Below are 26734 nucleotides of genomic sequence, written 5' to 3' on the forward strand. Positions count from 1 at the left end.
ACCAGGGTGGACCGGCAGCCCCCCTACCAGCTCCCCCCTCCCCGAAGTTCCCTGTGCGGCAGCCACCCAGCAGGCTACCAATTGCTGGCAGTTCAGCTGTCCCTCCCCCCACTGCCATGTGCTGCTCCTGCCCTCTGCCTTGGAGCTGCTCCCAGGAGCCTCCTGCTTGCTGTGCAAGGGAGGGGAGAAGGGGGGGGTCTAATGTCAGGGTGTCCCCCTCCCCTCTACTCCTGCCCCCCGCTTACCCCATCTCCATATAGAGCAGGGTGAGGACAGGACAGGGTTCAGGATGGAGAGAGCTTGCTGGCCACAGCTGCTGTCTCAACTTCTTGATCTTTTTAAAGGCAATGTACTTAGAATGGTGTCAGCGTACTTAAAGGGGCAATGCACAATTCTCTCTCTCTCCCACACACAGGGTGTGCGTCTCTGTCTGCCATGCTGTCCCCCCTCCCTCCATTCGTGCTGCCTTGTAGAGTGTGAGGCTGCATTAACAACGTGTTAACCCTTGAGGGCTCAGCCAAGTGCTAGTTCATCATTTAGCAGGAAGGCATTCCCTGGGAAATATCCCACCCTCTTACTTCACCACCTCAACCAAGCTTCACAATCATCATTGCTGTGTACAGTATTAAATTGTTTGTTTAAAACTTATACTGTGTGTGTGTGTGTGTGTGTGTGTGTGTGTGTGTGTGTGTGTATATATATATATATAAATAAAAATACAGTTTTTTGTCTGGTAAATTTTTTTTCCTGGAACCTAACCTCCCCTATTTACATGAATTCCAATGGGGAAATTGGATTTCCTTAACATCATTTTGCTTAAAGTCACATTTTTCAGGAACGTAACTACAACGTTAAGTGAGGAGTTACTGTATTATAATCTGACATCTGAGACCTTATTGCCAATCTACAGAAAACTACCTTTTGAATAAGATGTGGTACAACCTTCAACTCCCCGTATCTTTGGAGGAGTTCAAGGCTGGTTTTGCACACATGGCTAAATTATTATAACACCAAGGCCATATCATAAATCAGCTCTAAGATCTTATTGCAAATCTAGGTTTCCCAAGTCTTCTGTCATGCTCTTTAACTCTTAATAGTCTGGAAGGAGTTCTAAAATAGTATTAATCCAGCTCCCTAATATGCATGTTAATTTCAAAACACTGAATTTAACTCCCCCTGCAGCAGCTATAAAATGTAGCAAAGTGCAAAACAATGAAGTAGATCAATATTCTAATTTTTTATGAGGTAATTGGTCTAAGAAGTGTCTTCTGCCTTTCCCTTTAAAATTCCCCCGTGTTTCATAAATCTTTATTATTAATAGAGATTGACTGAAATCTAAATTTTGGTCCAAAACCAAAATACGTGGTCCAAGCCCATCTATTGTGAGGTGCCAACACTAACCTTACCCCAACCTTAACCAACTCTCATCAACTTCAAGATTCTCAAAACTTCCAGGATAAATTTTCCATTTACACTAAGTAAACTGGTTAGTGGAATTACTGGATTTATATCAGTGCAACAGCTTGAAAAATCCCTCTCAAATATCAATATGAGGGATAGAATCGAACCCCCCAACCTGAATACTCCTGAACGTAGGTGCGTATGAGCTGAAATAAAACTTCAGTCTGAACTTTCCTAAATTTTTGAGTGTTCACAATTGCCAACCCAGATCCAAATCCAGATCAAGGGTTTTGGTTTGGGCCCCCATCACTAGCTGTTATTTTTAAAAAATGAATTGCCATATGAAGTGCCTTGATTAGGTTTTAAATAACCTGGCTCCTAAATTTAGAACTGAGCATAATGCCTCCCCAAATGGGGGCCATATATATGCAGTATGCTACAAAAGTAGATTGAATGTGTGGCTTTACTCCATCCTCAGCCTTCCCCTCCTGTGAACTATTCAGATTATTCCTGCCAGAAGTACAAATAATTTGCATGAGAATATGCAGAGAGGCTGGGTCAGGGTGTATATGGGCATCAATTTGCAGACCCTGCCTCCTTGCCCCTAGACCCTTTTCCAGAATGCCCCTTCAAAGCTCCTGTTGCAGAGGGCCTGCAAAGCAGCCTTCCTATGGGTTTTATGGGGAGCAAAAATAGAAATTACCAGTTTCTACCCAACAGGCCAGATCTTCAGCTGGCCTAAATTGGCATAGTTCCATCAAAGTTAGTGTGCACCAGCTGAGAATCTGGCCCCGTATTCTAGTTCATGGGGTTTTCTATTGGGCATCCATACACTCTATCAGAATTTGGTAAAACTTAACTGTAATAAAGTATATTGAGTTCTTTACACTCTTAGGTTAAACCAAAGATTGTTCATCCGTCCTCTCTTTTTCTCTCTCAAAACAGTAATTAAATGCAGACAAAAATCACCTATAAGGATAGACATACCTTTGGTGGAGCATTTGGTTCCATCTCAAATTTATCTGGGAAAGTTCTGCTCAGAGCCAGGTGCCTGGCATGCATGTAGTACTGCAATAGAAAACAGAGGTCTACATGTGCAAAAACCCAGTGAAGACTTGGGCACATTTAGGCAGTGAGAGGGAAAGTAACACTATTGTCTTCTCAAAGAAGACACTGACAAACGATTGAATGAATCTTTAACTGAGGCTAACCCAGTTTGGATGGCTCTTGTGAAACTCTGGACACATTGCACTGAAGTAATGATCAAATCCTGAGAGATTATACTGAAGTAACTGGGCAGAATCTGCTTCTTTGGCTTCAGTGAAGATACTCCTTAATCTCACAAAAGTGAGAGAGAATGGACTAGGGCACCCACTTCAGCCAGTCTAGTTTTCTGGTGGGGGTGGGGTGATTCTTTTATCCCTAAAAATATAGCACAGGTTTCTTTCCTGAGTGGAAATATTTATTTATTTATTTCTGCTCATGAATGTAATATTGTAACACAGTACATACAGTACACATGTTAAAACTGACTCATCCTTCAAAATGAAGACGTTATAAGGAGAATAGATTTGTGACTGACATGGTTTTGCAAATTCAAAAAACCAGTCTGACGGTTTTGCAATACTTCAAACTCCATGAGGTTTGCACAAGGGCCCACACTGAAATGACAGTTTACTGTGACAGGCTGTGATCCTGTAATAGGATCCACATGGACATAAGGTCCTCCCAGACGGATCCCAATGCAGGATAAGGCACATAGTAATTAAAGCAGTGGTACATTTTACTCATCTCTTCACCTGTGGACTTTAGAATACGGATATACCTCCCTCTGGCTAATGTGTGGTATTGCATCATTCTCTGTAGTAGGCTAAGGGTGTTATTTGGCTTTCACAGCACAATCCTGGTTTGGGAATGGTGCAGAATCCCAATGGTATTTTAGGCAGGTAGGTAATAGGTGGGATTTTCAAAAATGCCTAGGTGACTTGGGGGCACAAATCTAATTGAAAGTCAATTACAATTTTGCTCTGAAATCACTTGGGTGCAACGCCCATCCAATGCCTCTCAAGGTCTAGCGATGCTGCTGCACCATCCCTGAAAATGGTATAATGCCCACTCTCCATTGTCCAGTTTGGAGAGGCTCATGCGGCCAGTGGCACTAGCCTTGTGCAGTCTTTGTGCTTGGGAGCATAAGGACCACATTGTGTTTGGCTCCTTCTTGAAACAAGCAGATCAAGGTGATTCCTCAGCTTGGGAATAAGTGGGTACTTGAGCACATGCTTAACTGTAAGTTAAAAGGGAGACTTCCCTGAATTGGGGCCTTGGTGCTAATGATGACAGATTTTATCCCCAATAACCATTGTGGTGCATGTGTGTTTGGGCCAACGGCTTGTTATATCCCACTAAACACATTCATATACCCTTCCTAAATATCTCCAATCCAGTAGGTCTGAGAGCCTCTCAGTTCGATTTCTCTGGATGATCCTCTGACGCCGTGACTGCTGGCAAAATCCATACAAGAACTGAGTCAGCTGGTTACATGACTCATCAGGAGAGCGGTACCTCCTGTCAACTATGTAAATGCCTGAGGACAAAAACAAAGTTGCAGATGAACAGGTATGGAAGCGAGCTTTTGACCTTTTAAATTTCATTTCTATCTTTCTTTACACATAATCTTTTAAATATAACAGGTTGTTTTTTTAATAAGTGGAGCAAGGAGTGACAAGTGTTTCCATTCTAACAGGTCATTTCAGCAGCTGGTGAGAAATGCTTTCAGGCTGAAATTTAGCAGATCTGTTCTCAGCTCAGGACAGCTTTTATTGTTTTAAAGTCTGTGCAAAAATGGTGCAAGTGCTTTTGTGTGGTAAAAAAAATTCACTTTTCCATTATAAAAAAATTGCTACCTTTTTTGAATACCTATGGTGGCTCAGTGGTGTGCGGTGGTGGTGTGAAATTTGGCAGACAAGAGATAGTCCCTATGACACAGGCTGTGTCTTCTCTGCAAAAGATGGTGTGTTTTTACATTGAGACAGCTAACTTGAGTTAGCTATCTCAATGTAAAATCCTAGTGGAGACAAGGCACAGGTAATGATTACCTCAATGTTGCTAGTCAAGGTCGACACTTTATCCAGCATCTGTGGTTGAACATGACTCACAACAATGGGTAAAACTATAGTGCTTTGTCGCCACTAGGATTTTACAGCCAGACAGCTATCTCCATGGAAATACCTATTTTTGCAGTAAAGCCATAGACACGCATGTACTTTTTGGAAGTTTGGTGAAAATTGGTTGTGATCCATGAGAGTTATAAGGATTTGCAAATAGGCCTTTGCTCATGCACATCAAATTCTGTAATGCAATATCTTTATGATGTGCCAACATCTTGTTCTTTTTCAACCTCCTTCTTTGAAGATTCGGGGCTATGGGACAGATCTTAAGGTATTTAGGCACCTATCTCGGATTGATTTCAAGGATGTGGGCCTTGATTCTCATTTATATTAAGGCCCCATTACATCATAAAAGTGCTTTAAAGGGGCGTTATTGTAAATAAGAATCTCAGTTTGGTTTAGTCAAGTTATCCTCTCTCTTTCATGGACTCCACAAACCGTTGCTGCTATCCCAGTAAATCCATCATGGAGTCTTAAAGCAGAGGCAGATTTCCACCACTCCCTTAGAAAGACTAATATATAGTCTAATTGGAAGGGATTGAAGGAAGGAGATAGTTGAGTTGGAAGAAGGGCTAACGAGCTAGCTGGGTTAAAAAAAGACAGGACAGAGAAGAACTGGAAAGGTTTTGGATAAACACCTAAACTTTCAATTCAAACCAAATAGCTGAACTTTGGGGTTTGCCCATCAATGATCTTTATTCAGCAAGGAGAGAAAGTGCAATATGCACAGTCACAAAACAACTGGTTAGTTGGGTTCCGAAATGGGATGAGTTTTGAAGCACTGTTAACAAGCTCACCATAAGCAGCTGGGTCAGCTACATGCTCCTGCATGAAACAGCCAAATCCAGAGAGGTTTGTGGTCACACTGGGAATGCCCATCACAGTGCATTCAGCTACCGAAAGAGACATAAAAAGAGATTTCATGTCAATGTGCTTGGCTAGGTTTCATCTTGAGTGGATAGAAACAGAAAATAGAATGATGTAAAGCCCTGTCAGTGCCAGAGCTGGTCAGAAGATTTCAATGAAAAACCATCATAATTTTTGCTGTGTGTTCTCCCCCGCCCCCACTGCCATTCAATCAGAAAAGTTCAAAGAAAGTGACATTTTGATGAGAAATGGAAATTTGTTTCCCATTTTTTTTTGCAAGCACTTATTTCTATTTTCCAGCTAGCTCCAAAGAATACCCTCTGTGAGCCCAGTGTTCACATGTGGGAGCCTAAATGCAATGTCCAGACCCTTCCTTTGGCTTTGAAATTGGCACCTGCTGTGTGCACATGCTCATTTCATGTACATATTTGCAAATCTAACTGCCCAAATACAGGACTTTGGCCTCAGAATTAATCTCCCATATTTGTAAACTGGGTTCTGTATCTTAGGTCACAGGGAGAAAAATCATAAAAATATGATTTCAAAGCAATTCTATCTAATTATTTTTCCAATTATACAGTAGCTGCAGCGCAAATTGTGCTATAAATCATAAATATGATATCAAATTGTGTTCCCCTTTTATTACTATTAGCGATAATAAATAAATAAAATAAATAAATAAATAATAATTATTTATTATTATGTATTGAGCACCAACAGGTTCTTCCGTAAAGGAAGGCATGTTCCCTGTACAAAGCACCATACAGTTTAAATCAGACATGTTTTCTTTAAAGATCTTTAACACTTAAAATGCCATTAGAAAAACCTATATGACAATAGGACTGATATCAGATATAGAATTTAGGATCAGGATGAAACTAAAAATCCATCAAGAAGGGTCTGTTTTTATTCTTGGGAGATACATATGGGTAACCCATTAGGATGAGCAGAACCACTTCCTCAAACTGAGTACCAGCCAAACTTTTCTGTGTTAAGCTAATGTAAAGTCTAACATCAAAATCTTCCCCAGCTCTCACAATTTTTCCCCCCCGTATCCTGGTTTGGGCCGGGACAAGAGGAGAAAGTGCTGAAATACAGCCAGACAATTGTGACCCAGTTGGAACAGGAAACAGGAAGTATTAAACATTGTCTGAGAAAGCTTGAGCTTGTGAGATTTCTACTCAGATTCATTGGCTAATTACAGATATGCTTCAGATAAGCACCCAAACTAAGGGAGATATTTTCAAAGGCACAAATGGAAGTTAGGCACTTAGCCCTAGATCCTCAAAGATATTTGGGCACAATGGGAGTTAGGCACCAAAATATCTTAGAGCATCTGGGCCCTAATTCCTAGGTTGAAAACCTGACTGCCACTGCGCCTTTAAATCTCTCACTTTAATCCTATGAGGCTTATCTGTTACTACTTGTAAGTTGTTGTCTTCATTTTTGCCACTTCCCTATTCGTGGTTGGCCATTTTTATACCCTTCTTCCAAAACTCTTGATCATATGCCAGGCTGTCATGAAAATTGGTCTCTGTGAGCTCCTCCGATGTCCAGTGCATGTACTGAGTGCTTGGTCTCTATTGCTACTTTTAAAAGTGTTCATGGTAAATACCAACAGAAGTATCCAGCAGACTGTGAAAATATTATGACCAGATAGTGTAAATGTGCATCACACCATTGAAATCAATGCAGTTATGTCAAATTACACCAGCTGAGGGCATTTTGGGTTGTGTCTATTTTCTTGCCTCATTAGTGCAATATATACTTTCCTCCAAATCTCTTTTTTTAAGGGTGGATGCTTGGTGTTACTGCATACAAAATGGATTTGTCTTCTGATGCTACAGCAGACAGAAAGGTTACATGTGATTGTGGGAAAGTCAGGGTCCAAAGCAGGGACAATGCTGGGTGGTTTTCGGTCAATGGAGCAATGTCAATTTCCACCAGCTAAAAATCTGATCTAAGAACTCTGCCATCAGCAGAAGCTTTGTAACAGAGAGGAAACAGAGTCAAAAGCATTCTTACATCAATACAGTAGAAACTGAATGGCAAGCTACTCCATCTTTTTAAATGCCCCGAGTGGTAAAATGCATATTAAAATTCTGACAACAGTCAACCTAAAGATTGCTTACCTGGAGTATAACCCCAAGGCTCATAGTATGAGGGAAACACCCCCAAATGGCAGCCTCTGACAAAATCTTCATAGTCCATGGGTAATAATGGACTTGTTGAAGACAGGAACTCTGGGTGTAATATCACCTAGATATTCAAAACTTAAATTAGAGCCGCAAGAAAAATAAAATCAGTATTTTTAATTATATAAGAGATCAAGCAGTTAGTGCCTTCAGCTCTAGCCTAACCCTAGAAATCTGGACATTGCCTTCTGTGTCCCTCCCTAATTCTATTTGTACAAAGCCCAGTTTGATAACATTCATAATTTTATTAAACAGTAATAAGTCACCAGGACCAGATGGTATTCACCTAAGAGTTCTGAAGGAACTCAAATGTGAAATTGCAGAACTATTAACTGTAGTCTGTAACCTATTATTTAAATCAGCTTCTGTACCAAATGACTGGAGGATAGCTAATGTGGCACCAATTTTTTAAAAGGGCTCCAGAGGTGATCCCAGCAATTGCAGGCTGGTAAGCCGGACTTCAGTACTGGTCAAACCGTTTGAAACTATAGTAAAGAACAAAATTGTCAGACACATAGATGAACATAATTTGTTGGGGAACAGTTAACATGGTTTTTGTAAAGGGAAATCATGCCTCACCAATCTATTAAAATTCTTTATGGGGGTCAACAAGCATGTGGACAAGGGGGAATCCAGTGGATATAGTGTACTTAGATTTTCAGAAAGCCTTTGACAAGGTCCCTCACCAAAGGCTCTTATGCAAAGTAAGCTGTCATGGGATAAGAGGGAAGATCCTCTCATGGACTGGTAACTGGTTAAAAGATAGGAAACAAAGGGTAGGAATAAATGGTCAGTTTTCAGAATGGAGAGAGGTCAATAGTGGTATCCCCCCAAGGATCTGTACTGGGGCCAGTCCTATTCAACGTATTCATAAATGATCTGGAAAAAGGGATAAACAGTGAGGTGGCAAAATTTGCAGAAGATACAAAATTGCTCAAGATAATGAAGTGCCAAGCAGACCGTGAAGAGCTTCAAAAGGATCTCTCAAAACTGGTTGACTGGGCAACAAAATGACAGATGAAATTCAATGTTGATAAGTGCAAAGTAATGCACATTGGAAAACATAATCTCAACTGTACATATAAAATGATGGGGTCTAAATTGGCTGTTGCCACTCAAGAAAGATCTTGGAGTCATTGTGGATAGTTCTCTGAAAACATCCACACAGTGTGCAGCGGCAGTCAAAAAAGCGAACAGAATGTTGGGAATCATTAAGAAAGGGATAGATAATAAGTAAGGCTAAAATTTTGTCACAGTTATTTTTAGGAAAAGTCATGGACAGGTCATGGGCAATAAATAAAAATTCACAGAGCCCACAACCTGTCTGTGGCTTTTGCTGCTGTGGCTCCATGGTTTCCCGCCACCACTGTGGTGGCTGGGAGCTGTGGGGTTCATCCTCTGCTCGGGGCAGCTGGAAGATGCAGGGTGACCATATTTCCCACAGAGAAAACGGGACACCTCCAGCCACTCGCCCAAGGTGTTCCCCTTTCCCTCCACCCTGTGTGAGGCTGTCGCCTATCCCTGGAACACTGAGGAGAGCCCCCTCAGGAGTCATTCACCTGTCACTGGACCCTTGCAGGGGGCCCCGTCGCTGCTGTCGCCTGTTGCTGGAACCCTGCCAGGGCCCCGCTGGCTGCCAGCTGGAGTCCAGCAGTCCCTGGGGCTGAAGCAGAGAATGTCAGGGAGGTCTCTGGAAGTCACAGATTTCGTGACCTCTGTGACATAAATGTAGCCTTAATAATAAGGCAGAAAATATCATATTGCCTCTATATAAATCCATGGTACGCCCACATCTTGAATACTGTGTGCAGATGTGGTCGCCGCATCTCAAAAAAGATATATTGGACTTGGAAAAGCTTCAGAAAAGGGCAACAAAAATTATTAGGGGTATGGAACGGCTTCCGTATGAGGGGAGATTAATAAGACCGGGACTTTTCAGCTTGAAAAGAGACGACTAAGGGGGGTATGATAGAAGTCTATAAAATTGTGACTGGTGTGGAGAAAGTAAATGAGGAAGTGTTATTTACTCCTTCTCATAACACAAGAACTAGGGGTCACCAAATGAAATTAATAGGCAGCAGGTTTAAAAGAAACAAAAGGAAATATTTCTTCACACAATGCACAGTCAGTCAATCTGTGGAACTCCTTGTCAGAGGATGTTATGAAGGCCAAGACTATAAGAGGGTTCAAAAAAGAACTAGATAAGTTCATGGAGGATAGGTCCATCAATGGCTATTAGCCAGAATGGACAGGAATGGTGTCCCTAGACTCTGTTTGCCAGAAGCTGGGTATGGGCGACAGGGAATGGATCATTTGATGATTACCTCTTCTGTTCATTCCCTTTGGGGCACCTGGCATTGGCCACTGTCAGAAGACAGGATACGGACTAGATGGACCTTTGGTCTGACCCAGTATGGCCACTCTTATGTTCACCCCTCTACATACATGGTACCTTTTCTTTTATAATCTCTTCATATAAACCTATTGTGGAAATATTGTTGACATCTAAAACTAATCTTCAGATGGTTCATTGGTGACATCATCCCCTCTTTTTAATAAGAAAAACAACATAATTGAACATTATGGGTTAGGGCAGGGGTGGCTAAACTGTGGCTTGTGAGCCACATGTGGCTCTTTTACCACTAAAATGCAGCTTGTGAAGCCCCCCAAACCTCCCCCCAATTCTCCACTTACCAGGCTGGGGAGGGAGGGGGAAGGTGGAGAAGCTTGGGACCTCTACCTTGCAGCGGGATGGTGGGGTAGGGGCTTCTGCCCAGCAGGGAGGGGAGTCTTAGGGGTTCAGATCTGTGGGGTGTTCCTGCCGGGGCTCAGGGCTTCAGCAGGAGCGGGCCTGAAGCCCCAAACCCCATCAGGCACCTCCCACAGGGCTGAAGCCCTGAGCCCCAGCCCCCGGTAGGTGTGCCTTGACTCTCGACTTCTGAAGATTGTCGTATGCGGCTCGGAGGACCAGTAAGTTTGGCCATCCCTGAGTTAGGGTACGGCATTTAGCCACAGCCCGCAGTCAAGTGTGGTACCTAGGTACACTGCCCCAAAGGAGATCTTACAAGGAGATGCAATCCCTCTCTGAGCCACATAACACTAAAGGTGACTATGTAAGCCACATCACCCACTTTGGGAACCCTGCCCAGAAGTGTGGGCAGAAAGAGACATTTGGAGTACGGGCTCAACCTTTACTGGGCTTGCCTACCACAAATATACGGGGTTCGTATTCATTGCAAGGGTTGGAAGGTGCTGTTTTCCTCTCTTTATAATATGGCCCTGTTATTAGATTTGAGTAAACAACATATAAAGGTTTACTGGGCTGCAGGCCCATCAGGTGAAATCCCAGCCTCAAAGAAGTCAATGGAAATTTAGCCATTGATTTCAATGGGGCCAGGATTTTAAAAATTGTGTCTAGAATGTTTTAACAACAGCTATACCACCCCTAACATTAAATGCCTAACTTGAAATTCTGTGGGTAATAAGCAGGTGATGGTGTCTGTAAAAAAAGTGACTGGCTGTTGCTATTCAAAGAGGTGTTTGGTATTTTATTCCAAACATCTCTAGTAAGAATAACCACACTTCCTCCAACAGTAACTAATTAGGATGAGGTAGTTTAATGAAATTCCATTAGGAAAAAAAAAAGAGAGATTTTACCTTAACTCTGTCTGTGCGGTTATTGAAGAGTCCAATGCGCCGGATGGTATTGAGGATCGGGTCATTGGAATCATCGATCATGTTATGGGTGGTCACTGGAGGTAGAGACTGTCGCTACATCAGAATAAAGGCAAACTTTGACCAAGGCATGAAAAACTGCTGGCAAAGAATCCATTAACAGAGTCTTAGGGTGAAATCCCAGCCCCATTGAAGTCAATGCGAGTTTTGCCATTGATTTCATTAGGACTAGGGTTTCACCCTTTGAATTTAAGGCCAGAAAGGATCATTGTGATAATTTAGTCCAACCTATGGCATAACACAGTGCCATAGGATTTTACCTGATAATTCTTTAATCTAGCCCAATAAATTCTGCTTGTAATAGACAGTATCTTTTACAAAGACACCCATTTTGATTTAAAGATTGTAAGTGATGGAGAATCACCCACACCCCAAGGTAAGGTGTTTTAATGGTTAATTATCCCCACAGTTAAAAATGGAAGAGTCCAGGAATCAAGAACGGATGGAAATAAAGCAAGGGCTGAGATGTAGTAGGATGAGGAATTGTGAAGAATTTGAATTTACTATTAAAAGGAGAGGACCAAGGAGTTCAGGGAAATACATCAGGTGATGGGAGTGCTCGTGTGCTACCAAAAGTAGCTAGGATGGTTTGATACTAATTCTCAAAAAGAAACACAGAGAGAATGGAAAAAACACACTGAGTTTAAAAAAATTGACTGTATGAGAAACGTACATGATGGAAAATGATTCTCCAATTCATACATATCCCTGTTCACGATACATGACCCTTATATATGACCATGTTTATCTTTTCCATCCAATAACTGTGTAAGTAATAAGAAAAGGAGGACTTTTGGCACCTTAGAGACTAACAAATTTATTTGAGCATAAGCTTTCGTGAGCAAGAGCTCACTTCATCAGAGCTGTAGCTCACGAAAGCTTATGCTCAAATAAATTTGTTAGTCTCTAAGGTACCACAAGTACTCCTTTTCTTTTTGCGGATACAGACTAACATGGCTGCTACTCTGAAACCTCTGTAAGTAATGACTATTTTCTCTGACCTGAGTTGAAAAGATGGCTCTTTTCATAATGGTTACATCATCCCGGTCAAGGATCTTGTTCAAATCTGGAATTTCTCCTCTGCAAAGGCAATACAGACAGGGTATATCGCCAAATGGCTTGTTATCATTTTTTTCGGAAATTATGATTAAGCGTTTGCGTTAAAGTTACACAGAGAAGATGAAGAAACTCATATAGAGCTGATCCAAAATTCACTGAAGTCAACAGGCATCTTTCCAGCTTCTTCAATCAGCTTTGAATCAAGTCCTTAGAGTTTTTTTCCTGTTTTCTCTATATTGTATCCACATGACTATCCTGTCCTCTTTCTCCCCTCACAGCTTTGCTGCAATTCCCCCTTAGATGTATTTGGAATATTTGAAAAAGAAAACAAGTCACAAAACCTGTCATGAACTTTTATTTCTATATTTTTGTCAAAATTTCATTTTCATTTTAAAAAATATCCAATCAGCTCTATAGCTGAAACCAAACAGGGCAAAAAAGTGTAAAAAAAATTGTGTCCATTTTTGATAGACATTTTATTTTTGTTGTTTTTTCCAATCAAATCTTTTGCATTTGGGATCATATAGATCTTCCAACTCAGGCTAAGCTCTCTTTGAAATCAATGAGAGTATGACCTGATAAAGGAGTACAGAGACTTTCTTCCTTTTTACTATAAGCAAAGTTTCAGCATATCGGAGTTCCACTGTATTGTATCTACCTAAGCTACTTATATGGCCCCATTACCATAATACCCCACAATCCTTAATGTATTTATCCTCACAACACCACAATGAGGTAGGGAAATACTACTATCCCCGTTTTTTAAATGGGGAACTGGGACAGACAGACAAAGGATAACATTTTCATAAGCACCTAAGTGACTTAGAAGCTTGCATCCCATTCATTCTCACTGAGACTTAGGTTCTTAAATGTTTAAGTCACCTTTGAAAATGTTACCCTAAGTTACTTACCCAAGCTCACACAGGAAGTCTATTGTGAAGCAGGGACTTGAACATGGATCTCCTAAATCCCTAATTACACCATTTGTTCCTATCTCTTCCCAATTCTTTTCTTACATCCATAATACACATATATAAACAACACAGGTGATACAGCTGGCTCCTCTGCAATATCAACACAAAGTGACCTACATACTCACTTCAGTAGTGCATCGTAGAGTTTCTTTCCAAATTTTTCTTTCACACATTGTGCGGTGTCCCTAGTAAATAAATATGAAAAATGGGACATGTCAGGGGGAGGGCCAGAACACACAGTGCTCCTGCTGGTGCTCTAACTTATGCAGGGGGACCCAGGATCAGGGGAGGCAGAAAGGGAGCTAAGGCACCTTCCCCAGTTCTCAGCCATACTGACTGTGATTTCAGCGCAGCTGAGGATATGACCCACAGAGATTTGCCCAAGGCCAAAAACAAAGTCAGTGGTAAAACCAGGACTAGAAATTGGTAGTGCTTGCTTCCCAATCCCTTGCTCTGACAAATAGACATCACTAATGTCTCTGATACAGAAAAACAGCACTGCAATGTCTTGGGTGGAAAAAGCAGTGAAATGTGACACTTTTCAAGGATGAGAGGTTTTAAATTTAACCTAACCGAGGGGGGAAAAGAGAGAGAGAGAGAAGAAATAGGTTTGTTTTAAAATTCCCACCCGCAAGAGCCTTCAAAAACAAGGAATAGGACAAACTGTAGATAAGCCACAAGCTGTTCCTCCTGATAAATTGGTTTGAAAACCAGATAACCTCTTGGCAAACCTAGGCCAAGTTGAAAACTCATAATAAAATCTGCTCCAGACAATATTTATGTCATTTAACATTTTGTTGTAGCCTGTGGCGGATTAATGATTTTGCCGCCCCTAGGCCCTGAAATAATTGCCACCCCCCAGGAGCTCCCGGCCCTCTCACCGCAGCTCGCCTCCGCCTCCTCCCGTGAGTGTGCCGCCGGGTCCTGCTTCTCCCTGCCAGTGTTTGTGCGCAAAACAGCTTCGCAAAGGAGGGGGACGAAGGGGGAACGCGGCGCACTCAGGAGAGGAGGCAGGGCCAGGGCAGAGATTTGGGGAAGGGGACCAATAGGGGCAGGGAGGGGGCAGGAAAGGGGGGTGGGGCAGGGCTGGAGTTGGGGCAGGGCCGGGGGCGGAGGCGAACCGGCACCGGGGGAAGCAGCCTCTGGCTGCTATTATAAATTTGCTGCCCTAGGCCTAGGCCTTGTTGGCGTAGGTGTTAGTACGCCACTGGTTGTAGCCCTTTTGCACACCACTGAAAAGCTCCTTTAAGGACAAGTTGCTGTTAGCAGATCCAGCCACTAGATGGCATTTCACAGAACATAAAGTACAGCTAAATGCACTGCACTCAAAAAACAGCAAAGGTAGTGTAAAGTCATAAAATACTTCAATGGGACTTTTCCTGCCTTTTTGCTTTTTGAGTATTAGCGATGGGCCTGAGGCAAAAAAAAATATTATTGGAACACCCTGAACCTTGGAAAAATTGGATTCCAGCTCCCAACTGTTGGTTGCCTCCTGGGTTACAGTGGCTAGACTCTATACCCCACCAACACAAATCATAAAATGCAAGGCAATAAGTAAGTCATTCACACCTCTTCTAATCCCCACTAAATAGCTCCCCTTGTCAGCCCCAACCACCTCCCTTCCACACATACATATTTGCACCTTCACTCTGAATAACCAGCCACTACCTCACAACCCCTTCTATCTTTAATGGTTCTGAGCAAGCTTTTCAAAGCTGTTCATGGGAGTTGGGTGCATAGTTGCTCTTTTCTGCATTTGGAAATTTCCCCCTAGATGTTTGTGTGCTCCGATAGTTAGGGTGTAGTGGTAGCTAACTGCAAAACCTTAACAGTGACCTCAGAAGCTTTAAGGCAAAATAACTCCCCAAACACATGGAATGTGTGACAGACAGATGTGCTGATTACAGCTGGGCAAATTATTTTTTGGCACATAGAAAATTAGCTGAAAAATGCATTTTTGGGTCACAAACTATTCATGAATTTGGACTGAATTCGAATTGAATTCAGGAAATAGTTTCATTTCAAAACAAAATTGGATTTTTTTTTTAAAGAAAAAAGTTAAAATTGGTCAGCCATTTCAGAATTAAATGTTTTGACTTTTTGTTTTGAAATATCATTTTGTTAGCAAATTAAGTTTTTTTTTTAACAAAGGTGAAAAACACCCCCAAATGACCCCAAACAAATTTAAAAAAACAAAACCAAAACAGTTTAAGTGAGAACAAAACTTTTTTTTTCTAAAAATACAGATTTTGTTTGTTTAATTCTCCAAACTGAAAAATCGATGATTTACTCAGCTCTAGTGCTTATCTATTGATATAAATGATATAAAAACATCTGAGGTCACTTAAAGTTGTGTGATAAATACAAGTGTGCTGAGGCTGAGGTATGAAAAAGGAGCACTGGATTGTGTTACTGACAGTGCAGTAGGCAGTATGAAGGTGGAAAGGAATACAGAAGTCTTTTTCCTTAACGTACTTCCCTGCTTTTAAAATTATAGGTGGATGCGGCATACCCTGCCACAGTCTTAACTGGCAGTAAATGCAGTTTGTGTGTGCTATTAATATAGAGTTAGGGTGGTTTTGACAAATTACACTGTGCATGGTTCTGTTTATGCTTTGTATTGGTGTGTACAACTTAGCACTTGCCTCTCCTGGTGATATTTATACGGGGTTGGCTACACCAGTGCAAATCTCCAGCATATAGATTCATAGATTCCACAGCCAGAAGGGACCACTGAGATCATCCAGTGTGACTCGCTGTATAGCACAGGCCACAGAACTTCCCTCAACTAATTCCTAGAGCAGATCTTTTAAAAATACATCCACTCTTGATTTAAAAATGGTCAGGGATGGAGAATCCACAGTGACTGTGGGTAAATGGTTCCGATGGTTAATTACTCTCACCATTAAAAAATTTACACCTTATTTCCAGTCTGAATTTGTCTAGCTTCAACTCTCAGCCATTGGATTGGGTTATATTTTTCTTTGTTATACTGAAGAGTCCATTATTAAATATTTGTTCCCCTGTAGATACTTTTAGACTGTAATCACGTCACCTCTTAACCAACATGGATGTGCTGCACCAGTTTTAAACCAGGGGAAGCTGTATTGGTGCAAGCCTCATATTACAGCAATGTAATGTGTCTGCAATGAGGATTTGCATCAGTGTAGCTACCTCAGTACAAATATCCTCAGTACAGACAGGCTTGGTGTCAGACTGCCCGTGCTTACTGTGAGGTATGTTTTTCTGCAGTGCAGTAAATATATAAAATGTATGTTGCTTGTGACCATTCAGAATTATATCATCTTTAAAAGATAGAGTTAAAGTTTGGTTGATGGATTTAGTGTATGGGTGCTGGGTGGCATTGGTGGTCTGTGCTATACAGGAGGTCAGACTCGAGGATCTGGTGGGCCCTTCTGGCCTTAAGCTCTATGAAGTGACAACCTGGTGTTCCTGGTCATCATTATATTTATGGCAGGATTTAGAATGACATGTTTTCTCTATTTCATTCATTTTTACTATCACTCATTGTTACTAATGTTTATTTTTCATGTATATAAATTAAATCTTTTTAAGAATGAAAACTATTAACCATTTAAACGTGGAATGGGGCTATGGGGTGTACATGGAAGAGTGGGAAGGGCATAGGAAGGGAATCTGTGCCAATCTGAACAGCAGGGGTCAGAGATTCAGCAGAGAGCTCCACTGACCAGCACTGTTCTCCAGCCCCCATGCCAACATCCATGCCTTCCCCACATATTTTCCCCCTTCATGTCCATTCTACCCCTCATCCAGGCCCCACCCCACATTCCCTGGAAGGTCTTGATCCTTCCTAGTGAGAGTCCCTGTTAGTCTGCTCACCTCTGGTCCATCAAACTGGGGTGACCTTCTGGCAAGCCACACAGAGTTAACCAGAAATGGCAGTTCTGCTTCTGAGTCAACTCAATCTGTGTGACCCCACCTCTCTGACCCTGTTTCAAAAGTGTCCTAGCCCCGAGCATGTGGGTGAGAGACATTTGGGAGTCATTGTGAATGTGTTCCCTTAGCTAGAGGAAGGCAAAAGAGTAAGTCTGGCAGGAAACATTGCAAAAGGGGAGCTTTGAGCAGTTTCTCTCTTACAAAAGTTAGTAAATTAAAAAAAAATTTACATGGAAAATCCAATGGCTTCCTGCAGAGTTATTGTGCTAAATTTGGAGGCTGGATTAAATCAAAGTGTGAAAAAGAGGGGGTTTATTTCTGATTTAAGTGCGAATCTCAATGCAGCCTTGACTATGGAGTTTCTTTTGCTTCCACCCTATCAGTGGGCAGAGCCAAGTCTGATTGCCACTCTTAATGTTCTGAAGAGTCTAGATGTGAAGTTTGTTATTTACTCTGTCTGTAAAATGAGCTGAACCAAACCCTTGGATCTGAACCCCACTGAACATTGCGGAACGCTGGATTCTGATCTGAACTTTGCAGCGTGGGGTCATTTCTAATGAATATTTGAGATGAACGGGGAGAAAACAAAGGGAGGTGCGTGAGGAACGCTAAATAAGGCTCCACCTGGATTCATGCCACAAGCTGCCTCTGAAACACATTCAAATAGGATAGGCTGCTTATTTCACAGCACAGGAAGATGGGGCTTTATATCCCAGATCAGCCAACTTCTATCCCCTGATTACTGCCAACCTCTTTTGGCATTTAATCTCCATGGCATCCATGATATCAGCTAGTGTTACAAGGTAATGCTGATGGCAGGTCCTTTTATCCAGCAGCTTAAGATGATGATTACTACAGTACTACGTATGATTGCTCAAAGACTGTTTAAAGCTCGAGTATGTGGGAGCAGTGCTCTACATACTCTGATATAGCATGTCTTGAGGAACAATGCACTCTGTAGGGTTTTAGCTTGCTGAGCTGAGGTAGATAGGATCAATTTAACCTGAGTTGCACTGGAAAACCAGGGACCACATACTGTAGCTACAACAGGCTCTTCCGTTCATCCCAGCCAAGCCCCAGTGTCTTCCCTTTGTATGTTTCTCTTAATTTAAACTTTGCCTTTTCATTTTTTCTGAGAAACACAAAAGAGGTCAAAATGCTTATTGTAAACATGGCTGCTTCTCACAGAGCACAAAGTGTCCTACATCTGACCGTGAGAGAAATCCTGGCCTCACTGAAGTCAATGGACAAACTCACATTGGCTTCAAGGGGGCCAGGATTTCACTGCTACAGTGTTTCTAGGCACAGGACTGATGCTTTGGGCAAGCAGTTCTTGTGAAAAACTACAGGTACAGCTCCCAGGAAGTTTCATGTATTCTTTTAAGAGAGCAATAACCTTCCACTTAATAAAGCATGGCGTCTTTGAGGCAACTGGTTTTAGAGGGATGACTAGAGAGAATGTGTGTTGGATGCCCTTGATAAAGGTATTCCTATGTGAAAACTGTGGCAGATGAACAAATCTGATCTGAGTTTTCTCTTTGATTTCTCTCTAGTTCTCTATGGCCACTACTAGATCAGTTCAGTGATCTCAAGGATACTACTTCTGTTACTATTGTGCATTTCTAGAGTATTCAAGGATCTCAAAATAATTTACTAATATTAATCAACTGAGCCACCAAACAACCCTTTCAGACATTTAATAACAATACTAGTACCCATTTCTTATATAGTGCCTTTCATCCACAGATCTCAGAGTCCTTTAGAAAGGTGGGAAGTATCAACACCATTTTACAAATGGGGAAACTGAGTCAGAGAGGTTAAATGTCCAAGAGTGTTGCTAGAGATCAAAGGCAGGATGTGGTCCAAAGTGAGTATCAGGATCAGACAGAAGACCCAGGGCTTGATTCTCCACTGTCAACACCTGGTGCTGTCATTTACACCCATATCAAGTGAGTGCAAAATGCGAACCTTCTGATTGGAATGCTAGTGTTTAAACATTCACTTTACATGGGGTAAAAATGGTGACAAGGGCAAAGCTATTGAGCATCAGGTTCCTTGTTAATAAACTAGAAAAAGGAAGGGGAAATACTTGCCCTAATTTATTATCCTTATCTCCCTCTTCCCCACAAATGGACTCAGGTTACTTACTATCTTGCATTTAGCCAGAGGAAAAGTAATGAGCCTTATTCTCCACCAAAGCCATTCACTTATCCCTTCAATTCACCATTCAAGAGCAGTAATGAGAATGGTGATTACCATAGTTGCTTTCGTACTGCCTGGCCTTTCAGTGTTTCCACATTGAAATTGTTCGTCTTTGCTGGCATGATGAAGAACACTACGACTGTAACATCACTTCTGTGAACCTAAACAGAGGAAAGATGGAGAGAAAACTTGCAATGTAAACAAGAAACCATTATGCAGAAACTAACAGAGATTCCAGACAATACAGAAACCTTGTCCACACTGGGAATTAGCCATAGCAGATGGTCAGCAGAACCCATCAAATTTTAACTAGTTCTTCAAAAAGGCCCTGATCCTGCAATGAGGTCTGTGGGGGTGAACCCTGCCTTCAGTGGGGCTCTGTGCAAGTGAAGGAGTGTGCTCAAACATCGCTCATTGGACTGGAGCTAAAAGGGGTTACCAGGAAAGTCAAATACATTACTGAAGATCTACACTGTTATTTTTTACTCTTACACAAAGATTTCAAAAGATGTAGATGTAAAGCCAAACTGCAAAGATAAAAATCATACACAGTATTTAAAACCATAATATTAAGTTACTGTGATAACAGCTAAGATGATTTAAACTGAAAGAATTGTTTAAAATCAAATGCAGTTTTTATCATTTGTCCCATTTCTTTGCACATTGCATTTCAATCAGCTCGATGGGTGTATCCCCAGCAGGCATGCAGCTAGCATAATTTTCTCCTACAGGTCTCCCAGGGCTTGTTGCAGCCAGCAGAAACTGCATGCCGTGGAGAATCTGGGCCTTTGTTTATAGTTGGTTTTTCTTGCTGGTTCTCTCTCCTGCCTTAGCACAATGATGTTTTTGCTTGTTTGTTTGGTTTTTGGCCTGGGGGGAGGGGGACGGGGAGAAATGCAAAGCTCCAGGGAAATATTGACATAGAATAGAAACCCATTTTTTAAAATTTTAATTTATAAGCATGTTTATTAACATTAGGAGTTGTAAAAATGTTTCATTTAATTGCAGCACATCTATATTATGAGCTTAATGTATCTGACAGCTCCCTTTATGGAGTTACTGGCACCCTCTAGAAAATTTTGAAAGATGTTTAGAAAGAATATGTATTAGAAAAGGACATGAACCAAAACCTGGGATGCAAGCATCTTGGACTTCAGGGGAAGTTTGCTTCTGTATCCTGAAGACATAGTCAACAGATGTACATCCCTTGCCACTAGAATGGGCCATAGTGCTTTCTCTTGGTGTAGCTGAGGAGGGTCTGTTCCACTATCCCAATCCATTAGCCACCTAAGAGATGAACTAGGTTACAGTTGCTGGAGTGGTCCCAAAAGGGCTGCTCAAATGGCTGGAGCACTGCACTACCAGCTTTTTCCCCTCTGATCCCCAGCATCCGTCCTATCTACCTGTGTACCAGAGGCATTGGGGCTGGCAAGTGGTATAAAACAAGCCGGCTTTATGCCAGATATGGTTTCTCCCATGCAGGGGGAAAGGCCTCATCAGCCCTCTTTAGGGCAGATACAAGGTCCCTTTGTGCCATGACCTTAGCTGTTAATAAAATATACATTGAAATGCTCAAGAGAGCAAGGATCTGTCCCAACCAAGCTTTCAAACCATCACCAAAATGGTTCTGTAAAATATTTACAAATATTTTCATCAGATGCCACATATATGTAGAAATTGGACACGCCATTTGAGAAGCATGTGAAGGGAAGCATTCCTAGATTCACAAATAGCACAGATAGCTTGCTGCTCCCAATTGGATTATCCTCAGCAATAATTGCAGACCGGATGTTCTCCATGATTCTTGTCAGCCACACTTTTTGTTAATGTCAACATTAATTAGATACAATAATAGAACTGTGCAATGCATCACCTAAGCAATTCTTTCTCCTCTTCATTATGCAAGACATTAGCTGTAAACAGCATTAGCAAACCTTAGCTGGGTGAACGCCGCTAAAACGTGGCTAATGTTATATCGCATTTAACCACCAGTATAAGGTGACTTGTTGTGTTGAACAGATCAAGTACTTCCATTCAGTCCACTGATTTCAATGGCATAGAAACATAGGACTGGCAGGGACCTCCTGGGTCACTGAGTCCAGGCCCAGCTATTGCAGGAAACCTGCCCCGTCATAAGTTAATGGATGATGGCAGTAGAGCAACTGTAGTGGAAAAGATTCTTCTGTGATCCCATGACTCTAGAAGCTTGGGCTTTAAGAAAAACACCAAATATCACGAGACTCATGATAAAGTTCTGAGAGTTGGCAACACTGCAATGGAGTAAGATAGCAAGCATGCTTTCCAATATTTCTCTATGGTTCAAAGGAACAAAAATGAAAATCTGGTGGATACTAAGGGCGAATCACTGAACTGCTACTAAATACACTCTATAGAGAACACAGGGCAGCACTGCAGGGGCACAGAAGCTGCAGGGGATGGAGTGACGCAGGTAGGAGCACAAAGGCACAAACAGTAGCTGTATACCCCCCACGAAGTCACTGTTGGGTGACAGAGCTGTTTGTCGGTCTCACAAAAGGAATCAATTTAAAAGTCAATTGGGTCTTCTATTTTTGCCAGTCTGCTGTACCTAGGGTTTATTGTTATTCTGGAAGTTTCTTTAGCATCGAGATTGTAGCGTCCCAGAGATATGGAAAGTTCTGCTTGAGCTGGTGCTGGGGACCACATTTTCCTGCTGTGCCTGGGTGAAGATGCAAAGCCTCCACAGGCCTTCTAACAATAACACAGTTTCAATACAAGGGAAAGTCTCTGAGAATGAACTTAAACTCCCCCCCAAAAAAGCCTAATGGAGTGAGGGGGCTAAACTGGAAACTAGATGAAATTCATTCCCCAGTTTGCAGGCAGGCTTAGGGGGTGGAAGAGCAATCTCTGCCCCTTGAACCCTTTCTGCAGGACTTGGTGGCTATTGGATGCAGATAAGATCTCCCTTAGCCTGTTCCAACAGCTGTTCCACATGGGTCTATTGGGAGCAAGTGCAGATGGCCACAGTGAACAGAGGGTTACAGATGCTCCCCGATACAACCTTCCCCTGTCACTTCAACACAGGGATTTCATGGTGTGGAGATTCTTGCATATGATCTACCCACTTGGGTGAACGTCACACTGATAGGATTGAGAGAGAGAGAGCGCACGTGTGCGCACACGCGCGCATTTAAATTATCTGCAGCCACACTATTGTCTGCCAAGAGCAAAATAATACATTTGATTTCTATGTGCCCTTGCCCAATAGACACAATCAGATACTTGAAGCTAAGCCCTACTTCAAAATAGTAATAGAACCTCTGCACCAATTACTATCAAAACTCCTGGGGCCCCAGTCTCTGCTACACTAAGGTCACTTCATGCCACTCTGACAGTGTAGAGGGTCCTTAAAACCCTCCTGAGACTATCCCCTGGGCAGGGTGCCTCCTCAACTAGACAGAGATGGCATAAAGGATCTATGCTGGCCTTGCTCCCATTCACTGGTGTAGGAGGTATACTGAGGGCAGGTCAAGATAGCAAGGAGGTATAGCCAGAGCACGACTGCTTTTCCTTGAGTCGCAAGGCCATGGGAAGTAGCGTTTAATTTACAGCAGCCCTGAGGCTGATCTGACTTAGACTGAGCCAAGCAGAACTCTGACTGCCCCAAAGTATTTGAAGCTACCTTCGCCCCTTCCTACCCAAAGCACAGAAATGGTAGTACTGAGAAATTGGTCCTTCATGCAGAGAACTTCAAGTTCCTGGGATAAACATGGTAGGAAGGAGCTGAGCAGGATGCAGCCAGAGGCACCCTTTGGTTGGGCAAAGTATGGGCACCACTGTTCCCTCTAAGCTGTGCACGCACACAGATCCTAAACCCCGCGCACAAGGCGAAACACCACGCGCACAACAATTTGCACAGAAGAAATTTTTTGCGCACATGGCCTGTCAAATATTAGAGGGAACATTGATGGGCACCCCAATTGACAGGAAAGTTTATGAAGCTAAGCAAGAAAGCCATCATATTGCTGTGGGACCAAAGACATTATAGTAAACAAAAGCATGGTGAGATTTTTGTATGTGACCTTCACACCTGGGTGAATTTCATCTTGATAGAATTAAGTGTGTGTATAAGATATCTGCTATCTGCATTTCCAAATGCTTTCTTACCCGCAGCAGGAAGTTTAATCTGGATAAGGCCTCTAGAAACAAATCAGCTCCTTTGTTTGAATATTCGTATCTCCCAGCGATGAAGAAAAACAAGGTCCTTGCAAGGTTGAAGTCAAGATGGCTGAAACCAAGCAAACAAACACAAAATGGTTCAATAGGTGATCAAACAAAGCAGAGAGCAATTCTCTAAATCAGTAAAGGTCACTGACACCAGCAGCTGCCTTCCTGACTCACAATCATCAAAAAGTTAAGGATTACCTACAGTACTTCATATTAAAGTGACCATTGAGCTCCATGTTGGGCAAGTAGCATACCCTTCACCTTCTGCCTGATCCTACAAGGTGCTAAGCAGAGTCAGGAATGAAATCTAGGATTTGTATCATAGCTCCCAGTCAGTCACTGGAATCACTAGGGAACATTCCACCTCAGATAATAAAGTACTCTTTACAGTCTTCCTACTCTAGGTCCTGCAGGAAAAGGTCCATACAACCAGATGCCAATTTTGAAAAGTAAAAGCATACCCATAGAAATGGCCTCGAACGAACTCTTGGATCCTAGCCTTGTACATGGCATGCAAATTCTGAAACTCATGCATTGCTGAAAATTTCTTAATATTCAAGCCATTTGGAGTAACAACATCTGGAAAAGCAAAGAAAAGGCAGAGATAGACATCTTCAGAGTTTGAGAAATCTTTAAGGAAAGAACCAAAATATCTTTAGTTGTCAATATGCAGAGATGTACTTAATCTTATTGCTCATGATGGGGAAATGGCATTCTCCAGTGCTACAGCTTTTCATCAGTTCAGTTCTATAAAAGCAGCAGAAGACTATAGACCAAATTCTGATCTTAGTTATACTGGTATAATTCCAGCATAACTCCACAATGTTCAGTAGAGTTACTCCAGCTTTACACCTGTGTAATCAGGGGCTTTTGTCCCTAAGGCCACTAGAGGAGCCACCCTAGTATCTGTAGCATCAAAATTGCTTTGAATCATTTTTTACTTGCAGAACTGTACCTTACCATGCTGTCAGCGTGGATGATTTGATGCTGGAATATCAGTGTCCCCTCAGTGTTGCAGGTGGGGAGTTCCAGGAGGTAGCCTGCCCAACCAGGCTGTTGCTAAATGCCAGAATTTAGCCCTCTGCTGGTATGTTACATCCCCTCTCCACCCCCTTGTCTGGTTTGTCTCTATGGACTGTGAGCTCTTCAGGACCAGGACCTCCTTTTATTAGATATTTGTACATTGCATAGCATGATATTAGGATGGGGGCCTAAGGGGTCTCTGGGCACCACTGGAATACACAGAATTGAACACATTTTTTAAAAATGTACTGTTCCTCAAAATATTTTAGGTTTCTCTTGGAAAAAAAAAAAAAAAAAAAAGCTATGCAATAGTAGTTTGCACTTCTGTAGTCTCCCTCCCCGCAACTGAGGATCTCAAAAGTATTTTACAAATAGAGAATTATTGGTATATACGGTTCACTCCAGTTACCACTGAAATGCAATCTCCACTGTGGAAGAATCCCATTTACTTCAATGAGAACTGGATTCAGCCCTCAGAGCACAGACAGCAATTTAGAACAGGGAGCCAGTCAGCACTGGCCCTAGACCAAATGGCGAGGAGCATCTTCAGTGCCCCCCCATTGTTAAACTTTTGAATACCTTATTTTTATTGCATTTGTAGCCCATTTCATGACTTTGATGCACAATTTGCATGCATGATTTCATCTCTATCAGAAAGATGATACATCTGCACGCTAGAATCTGAAAATCTGTATTTATTCATGCCATGTATAAGCAAATAAAAAATAGTTTCCTCAAAGCTTAGAGAAACTTTTTAATTTTAAGAAAACCTGAAATGTGCTAACATCAAGAAACTGAACTGTGACCCAACATTGGGTGGACCAGTATTAAACAGTGCTACAGTAGGTGACAGCCTTACAATGTTAACCCTAGTCCTTTAGTTTGAAAGGTCGCTTTTCTCGCCTTTGCTCTTGTGAGCTGAAGCACAGCATCAGAGAGATCCAAAGACTGATGAATGGCATTTTCAGCGATAAAACAGCAAGCAATGTCGGTCTCTTGTGGGCCATCGTTGATCGAAGATATGTTTTAATGAGCCTGAGCTTTGAAAAGCTGTGCTCAGCACTTGTGACTGTGACCAGCAGTGTGAGCAGAATCCTCAAAGCTATTTGCATATGAGGAAAAAAAAAAAAAAAAGTGTCCTTTGGCTCTGCATCATGAATGAATTGGAGAACCTGGAGTGGAGAGTGCTTCCCATGTAGCAAAATGTGATGGATGTTGTCCAATTTGACAGAGATCTTTATCATTGATGTCTGAATATTCCCTATGTGTCAGCGGCCGGTGAAGGTCTGCACAATTGTTGAAGAATGTTTTCCTGTCTGCTGTCAGCTTACTAAGGTCATACAAAAAACCCCAGGTCTTTTTCTTGTTCTTCATTTACCCAAACCTTTCTTTGATGGACACTTGAGCAGTGTCAACAAGCGAGAAAAAACCTCCCTCTTGAATTTTTCTTCCAAGCTTCCAGTTACCTCATCTCTGCAAAACGGTCTCCTCTTCTGACGAACACAAGTTTCCTTGAAGACAGGCTCAACTGCTAAAGTTTTCCACCATTTCTTTGGCAGCAGTGATGGCATCTTCAAATCCGTTGTCTCTGTAGGCCACAATGAAATCAAGGCAGCTTCTCATCAAAGTAGTAGCGGTCATGATGTCCATCAAATGAGTTTGTATTTCCTTGCTTTCAACATTTACATAGAACAGGATGCTATGCCAAACCACAACTGAGACCAGAAATTTGAAGTCCGTGATCTGGTTTGCCTGGCTTTGCAGCTCATGCTGGATTCCAGCCTTGGCTTTACTCAACTGCACCATTTCCATCAGGCCATCGTAAACCACAGTCACTTGGTACCTCACTGACCTTATGCAGCTCTCCCAGCAAGTGTCACTTAGCGGCTTCACAGTCAGATTTGTAACATTGTCCATGGGGATATTCTACTTGATCGTTGATGCTGAAAACAGGATGTATATCCTTTGCAGTTTTCCAAAAGAGAGA

The 26734-nt window shown here is 42.0% G+C and overlaps 1 protein-coding gene across 1 annotated transcript in view; it reads right to left on the minus strand.

Moving 5' to 3' along the window:
* GYS2 (glycogen synthase 2) overlaps nucleotides 1–26734 on the minus strand; it is a 69194-nt gene that overhangs the window by 3441 nt on the left and 39019 nt on the right. Inside the window, exons 6-15 of the mRNA XM_074937529.1 lie at nucleotides 24186–24303; nucleotides 23665–23785; nucleotides 19573–19679; nucleotides 13524–13583; nucleotides 12367–12445; nucleotides 11288–11401; nucleotides 7568–7694; nucleotides 5366–5461; nucleotides 3822–3985; nucleotides 2389–2469 (exon numbers count right to left, since the gene is read on the minus strand). Of these exons, the coding sequence (XP_074793630.1) occupies nucleotides 2389–2469; nucleotides 3822–3985; nucleotides 5366–5461; nucleotides 7568–7694; nucleotides 11288–11401; nucleotides 12367–12445; nucleotides 13524–13583; nucleotides 19573–19679; nucleotides 23665–23785; nucleotides 24186–24303 (1067 nt within the window). The remainder of the gene's footprint in view (nucleotides 1–2388; nucleotides 2470–3821; nucleotides 3986–5365; nucleotides 5462–7567; nucleotides 7695–11287; nucleotides 11402–12366; nucleotides 12446–13523; nucleotides 13584–19572; nucleotides 19680–23664; nucleotides 23786–24185; nucleotides 24304–26734) is intronic.

Source organism: Natator depressus, chromosome 1, assembly GCF_965152275.1.
Source record: "Natator depressus isolate rNatDep1 chromosome 1, rNatDep2.hap1, whole genome shotgun sequence".
Classification (NCBI taxonomy): Eukaryota; Metazoa; Chordata; order Testudines; family Cheloniidae; genus Natator; species Natator depressus.